Raw genomic sequence first — 17298 nt, 5'->3', positions numbered from 1 at the left:
TTGAGACAAGGTTTCTCTGTGTAGCCGTGGCTGTCTTGGAATTTACTCTGTAGACCAGGCTGGTCTCACACTCAGAAACCCACCTGCCTCTGCCTCCTGAGTGCCAGGATTAAAGGCATACACCACCACGCCCAACACCCTTACTCCTTTTTCAACTAACAGTTTCCCTGGCTGGTCTTTCTCTCTATTCTAAGCTATAATTTGGGGGAAATTACCAGCTGCTTTGTGTGTATGCCTATCCTTGAAGTCCTTAAGAGATACTGGTGGAGGAGAACATTAAAATGTATAAGAAGTGAGGAAGGGCAGGGAGCGTTCTATGTACATGAGAGTTCATAAATGCTCTTGAAGAAGTGGAGACATGATGGATGGTGACTGGAATTTCAAAAGTCCAATTGCTGCTTCCTCTGCAGTGAGTTGTCCCAGAGGAATGTAAGGATACAGGAACTGAAGTCACGCAGTTGATGTATAGGGTGGTTCCTCTCGGTTTCCCGTGCCTGTGGCTTGGCCTGGTGCCCAGATAGAAGGAAGATTCCGGCTCTGCAGTCCCATTTCTATCCTCCATGAAGGCCAAGGAGGGGCTAGCCACCTATGTATGTTCTGAGGTATGTTTGAAGAACACAGACAAACGACAAACTCTGCTGGCTACAATGTGTTAAAAATCAAAATACATCTCATATCTAATGCCGAGTATCTCAAGGTTTGTGAGGGCAGAATTTTTCCTTTCCTTCCCACAGTCTGACTAAGCTCACTGACAGATTGGGAGCCTTCGTGACCAGTGCGTCCCATGTGTGAAGGTTCCTTATGGGAGTCACCACCTTCTCAAATCTTTGTAGCAGTGGTTCTTAAACTTCTTAATGCCATGACCCTTTAGTACAGTTCCTCGTGTTGTGGTGACCCCCAACCATAAATTATTTCCTTTCTACTTCATAACTATAATTTTGTTATTGTTATGAATCATAATGTTAATATCTCTGTTTTCCAATGGTTTTAGCTCACCCCTGTGAAAGGGTAGCTCAGACCCCCAAATGTGTCACAAACCACAGGTTGAGAATTGATGCTTTATAGTGACCATCTGGAGTTTTCTGGACTTGTCTCTGCAAGGCACAGCTTTCACGTCCTGTTCCTCCTGCCCTGATGTACTGTACTACCCAAAACTGGGCTGTCAGGTCCTAGGATTTGAACAAGCAAAGACTAGATAGAGTCACATCATGAGCTGACTCCCATTGCTCCCTCCTATTATTAGCCTCCTCCTACTACCTAAGCTCCGATTTCTACATTCTAAACAATACCTGTGCAGAGGTGTATAATGTATCTAATGTGAGGTATGGCAGTGGTGTGTGCTCTTGTGTCCCACTGCTTTAGGCTCCCAGGGACCAGCCTTGCCATCCTGAGTCCTCAGGGGGTTCTAGCTTGGGTAACTGAAAGTCTGGCACTTGCTTTTTCTACTAAATTTTGCTCTCTGGCTACAATAGCTAAGAAGAGGAAATGGACTCCAATCACAAACTTCTGCGGTGTTTTCAGATTAGACAAAACAGCTCACTTGAATCTGTCTATGCACTTTATACAAAGTCCTCCAGATGAGGCTCTGCACCACAACTCTGTCCAGTGGGGATTTCCTGACAGCAGCACTTCAGTCGGGAGAGACAAGGTCACCAATTCCAGGAAGAGCCCCACCTTTCACACAAGATGGCTTTCTAAATAATTTTGGTGGAAGTGGGTGGTCTGGAGTTGGGGAGGGTAATCAATTAGAAATAAGAGTTGTATGTTTGTGTGTGAGTGTGTGTGTGTGTGTGTGTGTGTGTGTGTGTGTGTCTGTCTGTCTATGTATACTCAGCAGCCAGAGGTAAACTTTAGATGCCTCCCTCAGTTATTCTTTGCCTTGGTTTTTGACATAGACTCTCTCTTTTTAACCTAGAGCTCACCAATTTGTCTGGGCCAGTTGGCATTGAGCACCAGGGATCCTGCTCTCTTCATCCTCCCCAGCATGGGGTGATGAGTATATGCTAGTACATCTGGCTTTTACACAGGGGTGCTAAGGGTCAGAGTTGGGTCCTTACTCTTGCACAGTAAGAACAGTCCAGGAACTGAGCCAATTCCCCAGCTTGGAAGGTAGATGTGAAAATCTAAAGGGACAGATACCAAACAAGATGCTCAGCAGGGACTCCAGCTGCCCCACATCTCAGCCCCTATCACCAGAGCCTTCCACTCACTCCTTCTGTTAGCCTAGAATGGCAAGCTAACCTTTCCATTCCAAGTTGGATAATTATCTTACTAAGATTCCTCACAGTTGGCTAGCAACATACATTAACTAAAAGGACCAATTCTTTGGCCCTTGGTGAAAGCATGTATGTAAGATCCTTACAGCAAGCCAGAGAAGGGATGTGAGAGGGCATAGGTTCAGAGATATAAGAAAAATTAAGGAAGACTCTGAAGCTTGTGTGGGTGAGAGCTGGACAGCAGTCGAGGTATGATGCCAAGTAGACATGCGCAGCTTGTTGCTGTGGGTGGGGTCACTAGGGACACATCTGAAAAAGAGGATAGATTAACCTCAATGTGGAAATCACACCACATCTTCTAAATAACCACTATGGTGCAGATGCAAATGCTTCCTCCTTAATCCAAAGAGCAGGCTGGTTCATTCTCCTGCAAACCAGAGCTTAGAAGACACATATTGTGGCCATTCTTCAGATCACAAGAGTGGAAAACAAAAAGGACAAAGAAAACCTAGACCCTAAAACAGGAAAAGGAAGAAAGCACATCCAATCTCAGAGATGGTGAGTCTTCATTGTCCAATTGAGAGGATCAAGGATCACCTGGGAGGTTGATGCACAACTCTGGGCTCCATAAAGGCATTTCCAGAGAGGATTACCTGAGAACAGGCTCACCCTGGTGTTGTTGGCTTCGCCCTTATGATAGGGAGTCCAAGTGCATGGAGCAGAAAGAATTAAAGGGGAGAAAAGAAAAGCAACCAGACGCCAGCATTTCCTTTACTCTGTGTCACAGCTACTGTGAACGCAGACTTTGAGGTCTGTCATGTCGCCTCCACAGAGTGCGGTCTCTAAAGCTATGAGGCTTTTGTCTCCGAGTTGTTTACAACAGACATTTGTTCCATCATCAAGAAAGTCGATAAACACAGTCATAAAACAGAGCACTGAAAGTAAGACTTCAAACATACTAAATGTGAATACATTTTATTTCCTGAATCATAGTCCAGTCTCCTCAGATATAGTTCAATACAAGAGAAAAAAGATCTGAAACACAATCTTTTTTTCTGATGCCTGTCATAAATATAAACCAATTTAATTCTTATAAGAATCACAGAAAACTGCTACTACTGTTAGCATGATTCTACAAGTGAAGAGTCTAAGATGCAGAATTACATGTCCGATCTCCCAGCCTGCAGTAGACCTTGCCTCTAATGCATGAAGAAGCAGGATAAAGAATCCTACATGAAAAAAATCTACCCATCACCTCCCCTACTTAGCTAAATGCTGCCTGACTTCCCAAAGACAAACGACCTTTATTATTCCTAAGGAAGAGCCCTTTGGGACTGTTAACCTTTGACTGTGATATGCCCACAGAGACTAATGGCTTTTGAACTGTGTTGCCTAATCACGTCTAGCTTCAGTGTGAAGCCTCAGCCAGTCAGGTGTCTCCAGCCTTTCAGAGATGGCAACATTTACCGTGAAGAACCTTTCGATCGACTTATATCATTTCTAAATCTGTTTTAAGTAAACTTACAATTTTGGGTGGATCTGCAGTTAGAACTTTTCTTGCTGCATGCCTCCCATCAACCTGCTTGGATGTGGAGATGGTAGTCTAGTAAGGGAAGCTGGCTTGGGTGATCTTTCCTGATACTACTGATCTCTGATTGTGCAAACTCTTAGCCCAATTAATACATTTATGACTAGTTACATTCATGTAACATAGTTACATTTGTGACACTGTCTCAAAATCCCCTCCTATTCCATTGCTTCAAAGAACTGTTTTCTGATTGCGACCTTACCAGGAAATCAAAGAGCTGGGAGGAGGAAATGACTGCAGACTTAGTGTTACTCACCGAAGGATGAACAATGGGCTCCGCTGGTGTGCTCAGCATAGCTTCTGAAGAACAAATCACAAGCACTAAGTAGAACGTGACCATCCTTGGCGATCTCATTTCTTCAGGTTTGAGTGACTTTGCCTGGAAGAAAAGATGATGCTTTAGTGACCCAGTGACTGATTTAGGAAAGGAGGAAGAACTGCCAACCCCTGTCTTGAAAGTCACATCACTCAAGGACCTTTGCAATAGAGGGAAAGGGGAGGGGAGGGGAGGGCACAGAGGAATCAAACTGAGGAAGGAGCATTGTCTTTCCTGAGGAGACAGACATGTCACGGAGGATGAGGAGAGGTGGGTATTTGGAGATGTTAACGTGAGTATTACAAAGGCAGCAGGTTTGGGGGTACAGGTCCCGTAGACATGATGAAAAGTGGGGTGAAGGAAAGAGGGGAGAAAATGAGGCTAAAGAAAGAAAGCAAGAAAAAGAGAAGGGCAGTTTAGTAAGAGATGCAATGAAGCCTGAGAGACAGCATAGTGAGGAAAATGCTTGCTGCACAAACAGAAGAGCAGAGATTGTGCATCCCTAGCACCGATGGAAAGCCAGGCGAGGTGGCACATCTATAAATCCTGGGCTGCTATGGACGGATCTGAAATAAAATGCACAGAGCCTCCAAAAGCTCCTAGCCAGCCAGCCTGGCGCACACAGCAGTGAACATCAAAGAGACCCTGCTTCAAACAGGTGAAGGCTGGGCACTTGCTGTGGTTCTCTAGCTTCTGCGCATGCAGCTTGGCATATGCATACCCCCCCCCACATATATATGCACAGAGTGATCTCTTTAATATGATGCACTACACAGACTGTACCATAAAAGCCTTCAGAGAACTCTCCTCGAATTTGTTACATTCAATGCACTTTGGTATTTTCAAGTCTACCCCACTCTTTCTTAGCTTACTTTTTCTTTTAATTCTATTAAAAGAAAACCACTCCGTTGACCCTTTGACTATATTGATAGGCTAGGACGTGTTAGTATTTAGTTATAAAAGTATCCGTTTTATTTTATATAACCGTATTATGGTACAAAACATATATGATATTAGTGGTGTAAAGTATCCCATTAGACGTGTGTTTTTAACTCTCTCTGTATAATGCTGGAGATGCAAAAGGGGGGCTTGCTTGTAACCAATTAATCATTGTTTTATTTGAAAATCAGAACAATAATCCCAACAAGTACATCCAGAAACAAAACCAAAACCAAAACCAAACAAAACAAAAAAAGAGTTGGTATAAATCCTTTCTTTCTGACTTTGTGTGTGTGTGCACGCTCTCTACTTTATTTTATGAAGCAGGTCTTTCAGTGAACCTGGAGCTTATCCACTGACGCAGCTGACTACTCATCAAGCCATAAACCTGCCTGTCCAGCAGTGCTGAGATTGCAGAATGGCGTTAATGTCGGTGCTAGGGGGGTCTGGATGACATGGCAATACAGCAGGCACCTTCCCCACTGAGCCGTCTCCCCAGCCTTCTCCTTGTGGTATTCTATATCTGTGTACCTGTGAAAAGAGCCACAGGTTGAGATGGGAGATTAGGATTACGGACTGGGGGCATTACTGTGACCCATGTCCTTGACTAAATCTTCATTTGACCCCAGAGTTTCCTCTACAAAGTGCAGGCCATTATGTTTTCTCCCTTAGCGCTTTCAGAATTTCCTGAGACGCAAATGAGATGAAAAGCCAGGAAGAGGCTCCTGAGATTCTGACTCTGAAAAAATAATAGGGTAAAGCAGGAAAGAAAAGAATTGAAAGCGCGAAAGCACGGTGAACGTGGCTGGCAATGGTTATCACCCCAGTGGTTCATGAAGGGCAGAGGGCAGGCAGGAGAGAGCTGCAGAGAGCACCAGAGAATCAGGATGGGGACACCACATGATGAGGGTGGGGACTGTATGTCAATCACCAGGAGCCAACTGCTGTTTCCCCTCCCCGGTGAGATAGGGGCAAACACAAGGCTTTGGGAAGCATTTCGGCTTGCACATCTGGCAATTGATGCATTTTTAAAATTCTTCAGCTCAGTTATTTTAGGACAATGTTTTGTCATTTCAGGTCTGGGGACAGATGCCACAGGCCAGTTGCAACTGCTGCAGGGAAGCCGAAATGGCATATCGCATAACCGTTATGTACATTTTTGGTGGAGGTGTAAGTAGGCTGGTGGAGTCTGTTGATAGCAACTATCGCTAAGAATGAATCAGCCCATTCTATATCTCCAAAGGATACTCGCTCAGGAGGCAAATTAATCTTCTCAGGCCCCAGCACAGTACATTATATACTGGTTGGCACCACAATGAGGCAATTAATCAAGGGTCCGAGAACAGTTAGACTTCCTTAGCCCCTGAAATCTAGGGAGGGACTCAGGCACAGGGGAGCCCACAGGAAACTGCCGCTCTTTACTTCCCAAATGCTTCAGTAAATCGTTCATTTGTGTTTGGGTTGGCCCAGATGTGCCAACCAGTGTATAATGTCCTGTGCTGGGGCCTGGGAAGATTAATTCACCTCCTGAGGGAGTATCCTTTGGAAATAAAGTCCCTAAATAGTCACATCTGATACACCAAGATAGGCTGTGGCCAATACAGCTCCATCTCTTCTCTACTTCTAGCCTCCTTTGAGATTGTTCTTGATAAAGTTTATACTCTTCACTCTGTTGAGACATTTGGAGAAAAACAACACATTGTTTGACTCATTCAGTGTGTGTGTGTGTGTGTGTGTGTGTGTGTGTGTGTGTGATAGGACCCCAGCTTACAAATATCCTCTGGAATGAGGGACAATTGTCAGCTATACAGTAAAGATGAGACATTGTCTGGAAGACAGGAAAGTTACACTCTGGAAGGAAAGTGGTATCCTAAATAACTGGCAACTAGTATGACCACCTTGGTCAAAAGGAGCATGGTGCCAGCTGGAGATCAACTATTCAGGCTCCTGCTTCATCAAGGAAGAAGCCTGAAGCTGTGACTCCTCTTAGCCTTGCAACTGGTCTAATTAATGTCTACCCCCACCCCCAGCCCCCCAGCCCCCCACCCCTGCTTCCAGCTCATAGGAGTTCTCCCCTACGAGGAAATCCACAGTGCTTCATAACTTAGCGAACGGGAAAAACATCCACACTGATATAGTTGAGATCTGGAGCTACCTCCTACAAACAAGGCCATGTGTGGTCACAAGTGTCCTTCGTTGTAATGCCCCTAAACATGCATAATGCTTCTAACATTCCTGGAGCAAACAAAGGTCAAAGGCACAGAAAGAGGAAGAAAATTATTTGCTGTCATTCCTAATTAATCAGTTCCTAATTAATTCTTAATTAATTAAAGTACTGGACACTCTACTTTAAGTCAACTACTTGTATGAGCTGGCCTATTACGAGACCCAACAGCTGGGAAATGTGGTCTAATTCCCAGGATTAGCCCCGTCATACTGAGCAACCCAGAGTCCGTCTTCCAGTCTATGAAGGCAGAAGAGGCAGAAGACAGGAAAGTGCAGGATGATGTCACATTCCAGGAATAAGTCATAGCAGTTCTCAGCAGAGCCCGGACCATGCCGTGTCTGGTTCCTCAGCTGCCAATAGTGATGGTGCCTTGTGGAGTGACTGTGCACCACAAAAGGCACAGTGAAGACCCAGCCTCTCTTCTCTAATCTGAGAGGCAGCCTGCACCCAAAGACTGGCTCTTCTCCTAGAATCCTGTCGGCAGTCCTGGATAACCCTGTTTGATTAAGGGTGAGGAAATAGAACTCCTGAAGGGTTCAACTCCTGTTCATAGAATGGTCATATCTAGGTTGTCTGACGATTCAGTGGATGACCACAGGGATAGCAAGGTTCTCCCAACAGGGCCAGTGTGGGATTCTTTATGGAAATAATTGGCTTTGGTAAACTTCACCCAGCTCTGCCTTGCCGGATTTTCAGATGAAAACACTAAAGCTTAGTGCTAATGATCTCACAGCTAGCTAGGGGTGGAGAGAGTTAGAACCATAGCTGTAACCACTGATTGTTTAAATTCCAGCTAATCGGATTTTCCTACAGCCTGGTGAACCATGTTGCTAGGGCTCTGGATAACTGCAGATGGTAATCAGGATCACAGTTCCTAGGCTCAAGGTGGGGAAGTATGCCCAGGGTGGTGCTCTGCTCTATGAGGGTGATACCCTCTAGGCACCGTAGTTCAAGCCTGAGATTCCAGTGTTTGGGAAACAAAGGCACGTAAGATTTGGCTGCATAGTGCGTGCAATATCATCTCTAAAATTAAACAGATTGCATCATTTAACCCTCTACGCTATCCATAACTCTGTGAGACTGCTAAATCATTCCTACTTCGCTTCCCAGATACAGAAATGGAAACTTTGTTCAGGGCTCAGAGCCACATTTTGGTACAGGATAGGGGAGTCACTGATTACCAAGTGACCTATTGTACCAGGGGAGGGGCATTTGAGCCAAGAGAATTTCTTGATGAAATAGCAACAATAATACATGGAAATTTTTCTCAGAATGGAGCAGGTAACCAAAACATGCATTCACGTGGCCACCAGTTAGTCATTGGTGTGGCACAGGACAGACCACTTTATCTACTGAGCTTGAGTTTTCTTATGAACGAAGGCAAGAATTTATCGGATAATTGAGTTACAGCAGTTGCCCTTGGAAAATCTTGTGACTCCTTTAAACACATACAATTCCTTACATGTTTTTCATCTTAGTTGCAGTCTTGACCAGTTTAACTTCTGAATCTGACTGAAGCCATCTGCCTCTGATGTGTGACCTGGCCCAGGCCTCCCTACCTGACCTGTGTTACTATGGCAACAATAGCCACCCCCCTTTTTCTTTGTCCCAATTCTACTTAGATAGCTGAGTCTTTTTGTCACACCTTTCTCTCTAGTCCTTCCCTGCTCAGCTCCTAATGCTTTTCAAAATAAAAGTACTGTCATTGATACCCAAGGCTCCCATGATCTGACTTTTATTTTTGAATAATATAGTTAATAAGCATTCCCCATCTTTCCACTACTGATGTTGGCTGACATAGCAGTATCTAAAACAGTACAAGAAGTTTTTCCAGTGTTCATACAAAAGTGAAAAGTCAAACCAAAATGATTCTTGAGGGTGGACGGGAACAATTATCAGCAAACTATTTTTAAGTGGTTGGCAAACTAAGATAGTCCTGCCATTTACTTGGCACATTAATCTTCATCTCTCGTAGGCCCAGTAGTCACTGTACATTCAAAGTTTACCCGCCCACTGTGTCCAGGAAAAGGCTGCCTCCTAATGCGAGTCCCTTGATACATGGAGCTATAAATAGTCCCATTCCCTGAACACCTACACACACTAATGCAGGCCCTGAACCTTCCTGCCTGCATGACACGCATTGTTCCATGAAGCCACGAATCCCTCACCCATCTATTTATGCATCCATTTATTAGGTTCTGACAAGGGCCAGGTGTTCCCCTGGGCTCAAGGAAGTGGCAGTCACCTAGACAGTAAGTCCTGTTTCCATAGAGCTTGGAGTCTAATGAAGCAGACAGACATCATTAAAGAATCCGTGGCTTGAGTCACTGTAGTATTAACTGTTCTTGAGCAGTTGTTATGTACCCAATGCTGAGAACCAACTATATTTAGTCACTTCATCTTTATAACAGCCCCACTGAAGTGTTTCAGACATGCTTTCTAATTAACAGTATGATCTAAAATTAACTGAGCCACATAGTGGGTGCTTAAATAACTTTGAGCAAGAATTTCAATGTAGGAAGCGTAAATCCAATGTGGATCATTTCAGTAATGTGCTTCACTTTCTGGAGAGCAAAAACAAACAAATTAACTAATTAACTAACTAACAAAGATCTGACTCCGTCTTGAGTTTATGGAAGGTGCCCAGGCATTTGAAGCATACATTTCAATTAACTTTAGGAGGGAGAAAGAGAGAGAGAGTGAATTAAAAGTTTCCAAGTCAAGAACATCATGTGCAAAGGCCCTGGGGTAGGAGACAGCGTGGTTCACTTAAGGAGCTATAAGTGGGTCAGAGTACGTGGACATCAAAAGAGCAGAAGACAAATGTTCCGTGAGGTGAACGCCAGGGTAGGAAGACCTGATAATGTTGACCACATGATTAGTAAAATAAAATAAAGAGACAGGTAGGAGAGGAGGCTAGGATCAAATCCAACAGAATCTCAAATAGTCAAATCTAGGCCAAGAGGATGATTGTACCTGGATATTTAGGAGCAAGAGTAGAGTGACAGGAGGTGGAGGGAGCAAGCCATGTACCCCTGCACACTTATAATCTCAGTGTTTGTGAAGCTGAAGCAGGGGGAATCTTGAGTTCAAGATCAGCCTGAGCTACACTGTGAGACCCTGTCACCAAAGTCAAACATGGAGAACTAAAGCAATGAGCAATGAGAATAATGTGAGCCAGGGAAGTTTGGCATTTGTGGATAAGGATGTGGCCAACAATGTCCAGTGATGCTGAAGTCCATGAAGGAGGATCTGAGGATGCTCATGGGGCCTTCAGACAGGATGAGATGTCTCATTGGTGGTAACCATCCTGGGAAAAGTTGTAGTGTGTAGGAGGTAAGTAGTTGGAGATGGCAAGCATGGGACTCCAGAATTTGCTTACAAAGGTCTGGGGGAGGGGGGTCCTTCATTTTGTACCACATACTTGAGTGTTGTTGTATCAGTGGCTCTCTTTTTATGAATGGAATGAAGTTCATTGAACACTAGGATGGTTTCAGAGAAACTCTTGACTTTGACTCAACTTGGCGTTGGCCTGGGGCTCACTAAGGAAATACGTTATTGGGCATTTTGGAAGTACTTTAGGATCTCTCTTTCTCTTTCCCTCTTCCTTTGTCTGTCCTTCCTTCCCTTCATCCCTCCCTCCCTCTTCTTCCTTCCATCCCTCCTTCACATTCCCTCCCTCTCCCCCTCCTTCCATCTCTCCTTCCCTCCTCCCATTTCTCCCTCCATCCTCCTCTCTCCCTCCTTCCCTTCCCCTCCTTCCCTCTCCCCCTTTCTCCCTCATTCTCTCCCTCCTTCCCTCCTTTCTTCTCCCTTCCTTCCTCCCTCCTTCCCTTCTTCCCTCCTTCCATTCATTCCTTCCTCCTTCCCTCTACCTCCCCCACCACCACCACTCCTCCATCTTTTGTTTTCTGAGACAGTGTTTCTCTGTGTAACCCTATCTGTCCAGGAACTCACTCTGTAGACTAGGCTGGGCCTCAGCAGAGATCCACCTGCTTCTACCTCCTGAGCACTGGTATTAAAGGGGTATGCCACCACAGCCTGTCTTGGGAGCTGTCTCTTTATATACCTTACCTCCATGCCCTAGGGTACAGACTTGGATCTCTTTGAAAACATATCCTTATGAAAATTAAGACTTAGACTACAGTGGTATGTTCATTTATGAAGTGCCAAGCAGAGTTCCTAGCCGGTGGACAGTAGGCAATGGTGCCTCACTTCAGGAGCAGCTTTACACACTGATCTTCTTTCTCCTGTTTACTGGGGATGTGGCTCAATGTCAGAGCAATTGCCTGCCCTGTCCAAAGATTTGAGTTTGATCTCCAGAATCATGAGAAAACAGCATTTGCGCTGGGGAGACGGCTGGATAGGCAATGTGCTTGTTGTGCCCATTACCTGAATTAGGATCCCTAGAGCCCATATGAGGAAACTGAGCAGAATGGTGTGGTCCTATAATCCCCGCTCTGGGGAGGCAGAGACAGGAACCTGCCTGGGGTTCACTCTGTTAGCCAGTCAGGCCAACTGTGAAACCAAAGCAATAGTCAAAAAAGTAGGGAGCTATAGAAACAGACACACACTCAATATTGACCACTGTCTGCCATATACACATGAGGGTGTACATCTTCCCATATGTGTGAAAGTGCAGAAAGTACATGTACACACACACACACACAGGTGTGCACACACACATAAGATATCTTCGTTCATCTGCATAATGCTTGAAGCTCCAATGTGGATGGGATGCTGGCCACATATAACCTCCCTCCAGATCTACAGAAGTGCAGATTCAAAATACTCAAGCATAGCTTTAAGAGGCTCCCAGCAGACCGTATTTACAACTGCAGAGCTGATAAGACTTATCTTTGTTGACCTTATTTAATTCAATGACTCATCCCTGGCACATGCAGGGTTGTAAGGTAAATATTTAATCAACACAAACACGAAACACAATGCCAATTAAAGGATTCTATTGAAGAGCTTTTTTTTTCCTCTTCTATTTAATTTTCCTTTGCCTTGAAATAAGATTCTGTAGCGGCATTGTGTCCCAGCAGCTCGGGGACTATCTGATTACAGACGAACATTTGTTTGTACACAATGGGATGGAGTTTTCCAAAACACGCTACACATGTGTTGGTTCTTGATAACCCCTTAGCCTTCTTGCCTCCTTGTAAGTCACTGGGAGATTTTAACCTTTAAGCAGAGATTATCATCTTTAAAAAAAACATGAAGTTCCTAGTTGTGGGCGCTTATCTATTCTATCTCACAGCTTTAATGGATCACAAAGGGGTTTCCCTGCACCGAGCAGAACAATGTCAAGCAGGCATTCCAACTGCAGACTGGGGTAGCCCTGTGGTTGGCCATAGGAATAGATTTAGAAGGAGCCCAATTGGTAGATTTCCTGGTGTGGGTGAGTAGCTACACAACTGTAGGAATTTGTGGCCACCCACCAGGGAGGCAGCGGCTTCTGGGTCAAATCTTAACTATTCCACTGCTGGGTTGTGGAAAACTTGAAACAGTAACGATTTAACAAACAGAACCTGTGATTTAAAATACTTCAACATGTTGGGCTGGGGAGCTGTATACACACACACACACACACACACACACACACACACACACACATATATATATGCGCTTATCTAGTCTATCTCACAACTTACATACACACACACACACACATGTGGCTTGCTGGCCAATCACACTAGCTAAATTGGTGACATCCAGGTTCAGTGAGAGATCCTGTCTCAAAAAAATAAGATGGAAAGTGACTGAAGGAGATACCAGAGGTAGATATTTATCCTTAACACACATGCTTTCATCCATGAGTATGCATCTATGTGCATACATCTTGAAGGATTAGGATCCTAACACACATGCACACACACACACATACACACACACACATGCACTTGCACACACACACACATGCACATGCACACATACACACACCGTGCATGCACACACACATGCACACAAATATTCCAGCGTGTACACAGTTACAGGGCCATCTTAGCCTTCTGAAGTCGCTCCTTTCCAGCCCTGGCCACACCACCTTCCTATGATCTGGTGCGGCCACCCTTGGTCATGATCTTAAGTCTCTTACATTTTTATCCCTCCCTTTAGGGATATTGTTCAATTTCAATAATAAGGAGTATGCTGCATGAAACAGAAAAAAAATTACTTAATTTTTCTCTCTGAATGCAATATTCTTAGATAACCTTCCTGTTCTAAGATGTCTTAATTATGACCATGTGACTTTAGTACTTCTTATAAATACCACTTTATATGAAAGAACTTGACAATATGTCTCCAGTGCTCTCTCGGGTTTCTCACCTGTGTCCCTCCTCTGTGATACCCTTCTCCTTCCCTTCTTCTCTCTGCTCCCCTCCTTTTCTCATCCACTACATTCACCATAGCCTGGGTCCTGCCAAACACCTCTCCTTCAGTTTTGACCTTTCTTTCTTGACACCTTTGCTCTTGGGGAGCAAGCCCAGCTCCACAGTTTAAACAGTTGGCATATATGAGAATACTCCAAGCCTTGCTTCTACACTGTCCTATTTGTTAAATACTGGGCATGTGACTCCAGCAGTATTAGTTCTATCTGGATCAAAACGTGGTTCATCTAAAACAGAATCTGCTGTCTTCTGTGCTTCTGCTTTCTTTCCTAGCCAACTCTTCCTGGATTTGCTACCTGCTAGTTTCATTCTCTTGACATGCAGGCCCAGAGCCCTACGATTCTTCTTGGACTTGGATGCAAGAAGCAGACAGGGGAATAGAATCCCATCCCACCAGCAACCAAGTAACTGATGACACTCTCAGAGCCCATGTCCCTTTTGTCTGGCTTGGCTGTTACCCAGTCACATCTGGATGGTAGCTGTAGGCTCCTGAATGCCCCCTGCCCATTTCCTCTGAACACTAATTCCACACAATAACAACGGATAAATTTGCTTGGAAAAAAACTCCCATCTAGATCACCACTGTATCTGGTTCAAGCACTTCAATCATTTCAGATGCTCTGAGGAAGATGTCTAGGTAACACCTGACAAACGCAAACGCAGAGACCAAACGCAAAGCCAGCTCAGCCAGCATCGTCTCTGCAGTGTTTGGATACAGAGGAATCTACTCACAAGAGCTGACTGTAACTTCTTTTACAAAAAAAAGGACACAAACACTAACAGTGAACGTGGGTTAAATGGATTACCACCTCTGAATGTCTTCTCATATGGATCTTGGCTACTGCGAAGCTTCTTTTTTTTTCCTTTTTGAGCTTCACACATTGTTTGCTCCCCCTTTAAATTCAATTAACAATGGCCAATACCTTTTATCCGGCATTTTATCTACAGACTCAATTTAAGGCTAAGCATCCACACACATCAGGCTCACTTACTCCTTATGATCCTGTCAATGAGAACCATCACTTGTAGAGTGGGAAAAACCAATGCCTGGTTAAATTATGCAATATACCTGGGTCACATAGCAAGTTGTAGGGTCAGTTGTCAGAACCTTGTACTACACTGTCTCTCATTGTTTCTTCAGAGATGTGCCCTTCTTTGAAATACATCTGCGTTTCTCTACCTAGCTGCTTTTCTGGCCCAGTGGATCACGTAGCACTGCTTTTACATTTTTTGGAGTGCGACATAATAATTAGGCAAATAAACTCTGAAGTCAGATTGCCTGAAATATAATTATGACTCTATTACCCTCTAGTTATTTATTTTAAAATAACTTACTCAACCTTTGCATATTTATTTAACTACAAAATAAAGATGGTAATAACACAGGCCTGTCAGCATCACTGAAAAAGAGTGATCTTTGCAAAGTGCTGCACTTGGTGCCCAGGACACAGTGCAAAGGGAATATATGTTACTAAAGTTCTCCGCACGTGCTCCTTGACTCATGTTAAGAGTCCAGAGTAATTACACGACATGATCCCCTGTGTTTTTAATCTTGCAAAACCTCTCTGGAGTACCTGATTCCACGAGGCTGTGATCTTTAAGGTCTTTACTCTCGTGATCATCTTTGAGGAAGTAAGCGACATTCCAAATCTTTTGAGGATGGAGACCAGAGTTAAAGAATGCGAACTGAAATGCAGAGCTGGCAAGCCACTCTGGCATTTACTGACGTGCCCACAGCCAGTTCACGCATTTAACTGAGCGCATCCTGTTTACTAGAACATTTAATCAGACTCCATAGTCTCTGCAAGCACCAGCAGCTAATGTATCTGCGTCAAGTCAGTGGGGTCATTCCGGTTGAAACTGGAAAGACAATGCCACTGTGGATGGAAGCAGAAGTGTCTTCTCCATCCTTGCCTGCCAGGATTCTAACTCAGAATGCTTACAGCTGAGCACAGCCAGGATTCCCATTCTTGACCCTGGGGTTCTAATGGAACCAGTAGGGAGACTTTTCAGAAAAGCAAATAACAAATTCACAGGAGGACCCTTGCAGAAAGGTTCTGATCCAACTGCGACCTCGAAGTGCGTGGACCTTCCTCTGGTTATGGAAACTCCTGAGGTTGACAGCAACCGACAGCAGGTATTGTAGTCCTCGACCATCCACACAACGGAATAATTCGGTGCCCCTTCAAAACTCCCAGCAAAGCATTCACCATGCTGTGAAAGTGAATGTGCTCAAGATAATGTTATCAGTTCTTCGTTATCTTTTTACCTTCACATTCGCAGCTAAGAAAGGGGTTGGCAGACTGAAAAGAGATGTGAGTTCTCATCCTGGGGGCCTGCAAGAGAGCCACTGTATAAAGCTGGGCAAATTACTGTTACTTTCCTTTTCTCACTTCTCACTTTATTCAACAGAGAAGGAATCGGGTGCCAGTTTTTATCTGTAGCCCAGTAAAAGAGGGGATATGGGTGCCTTCTGGGAGGATGAAAACTGTGTTTGAGTTTAAGAGACTGAACTGAGATTTACAGAAGGCTGATTGACCCGACTACTCTGGAGGTGACAACCGGCATGACTTTGTGACTACCCTGAGATGCTGCTGAGCGTCAAGTGGTGCAGCGTGGTATGACTGCATTCTGGTACAGCTCGGGATTACCCAGACGCCCCCGCCCCCACCAGCTCAGTGCAGTGGGCTGAGAGTTTTCATTAGCTTAGTGACTGCTCTGAAGAGGACCTGTGGAAAGCAAGTTGAACAAGATAGTCTGGAGCAGAATATTAACTCCAGCAGCCCCAAGTGATCCCCCCTAGAGTCTAGGTTGCCTTGGATACATCAAGAAAATACGAACAACTGAGTGAATTGTTATTACTCTCAGGGTTTTTTTTTCTCATTTTTCCTTGTTTACTTTTTCTTTATGAAGGCCCCTCCCCTTCTCTATGACCCACGAAGACTTGCTCATTGCTATGTTTTCCTTAGACTTTTATGTTTTTACAATATAGAGAATGGGGTCAGAGAAAGAAGGATACCTTTTACAGATGGTTAAGATATTTGGAAGATGACTCATCAAGTAAATATCAAAATTTCCCTGCCTTCATCTAGCCTTTCCTTGGTCAACCATTTAGCTTTTGAATGATAGACGGATCTATACAGTCAGTTAAATTCTTTATTTGTCCCCTTCTCATTTCTAGAATAATGCGAAGTCTGATGCCCTTCCAAGAAAATGCCCAAACTGCTGTTAATCTTAAAGTTTCATCCTTAAGAAGGTGTTATTAATATTGTTAAAAATAAAAGCAACACCAAAAATAGCAAAATAGTAAAAAAGAGAGAATTTTTTTTCATATTTTCTAAATTTTAATGAGCTGGACACATTCCTATTGTATCACATTATTCTTCCACAGAGGAGATTTTTAAGTCTCATTAAAAAAAATTGACAATGAGAACTTGTGGGGCCTCATCCTGGGCCAGGAAGAACAAAACAAATAAACAAACAAACAAACAAGCCTTCACCCAGTACCACACAGAGTACTTGAGGGATAGTTTTTGAGAGAGGGGAAAACATGTATTGAGAAGTATAAAGTTTTAAAACCATCAAGAGCCAGTCTTCCACAGTAAGAATACATCCCTATA

General features: G+C 44.0%; 1 protein-coding gene across 4 annotated transcripts in view; it reads right to left on the bottom strand.

Annotated features, from left to right (window-relative positions):
* Adgrf5 (adhesion G protein-coupled receptor F5) overlaps positions 1-17298 on the bottom strand; it is a 100447-nt gene that overhangs the window by 55701 nt on the left and 27448 nt on the right. For all 4 annotated transcript variants that reach the window (XM_031346732.1, XM_031346733.1, XM_031346729.1 and 1 more), the window contains exon 2: positions 4061-4183. In XM_031346732.1, the coding sequence (XP_031202592.1) occupies positions 4061-4159 (99 nt within the window). In that variant the 5' untranslated portion in view covers positions 4160-4183. The remainder of the gene's footprint in view (positions 1-4060; positions 4184-17298) is intronic.

Source organism: Mastomys coucha, unplaced genomic scaffold (assembly GCF_008632895.1).
Source record: "Mastomys coucha isolate ucsf_1 unplaced genomic scaffold, UCSF_Mcou_1 pScaffold3, whole genome shotgun sequence".
NCBI lineage: Eukaryota > Metazoa > Chordata > Mammalia > Rodentia > Muridae > Mastomys > Mastomys coucha.
This window is presented reverse-complemented; position numbering and strand designations above follow the sequence as displayed.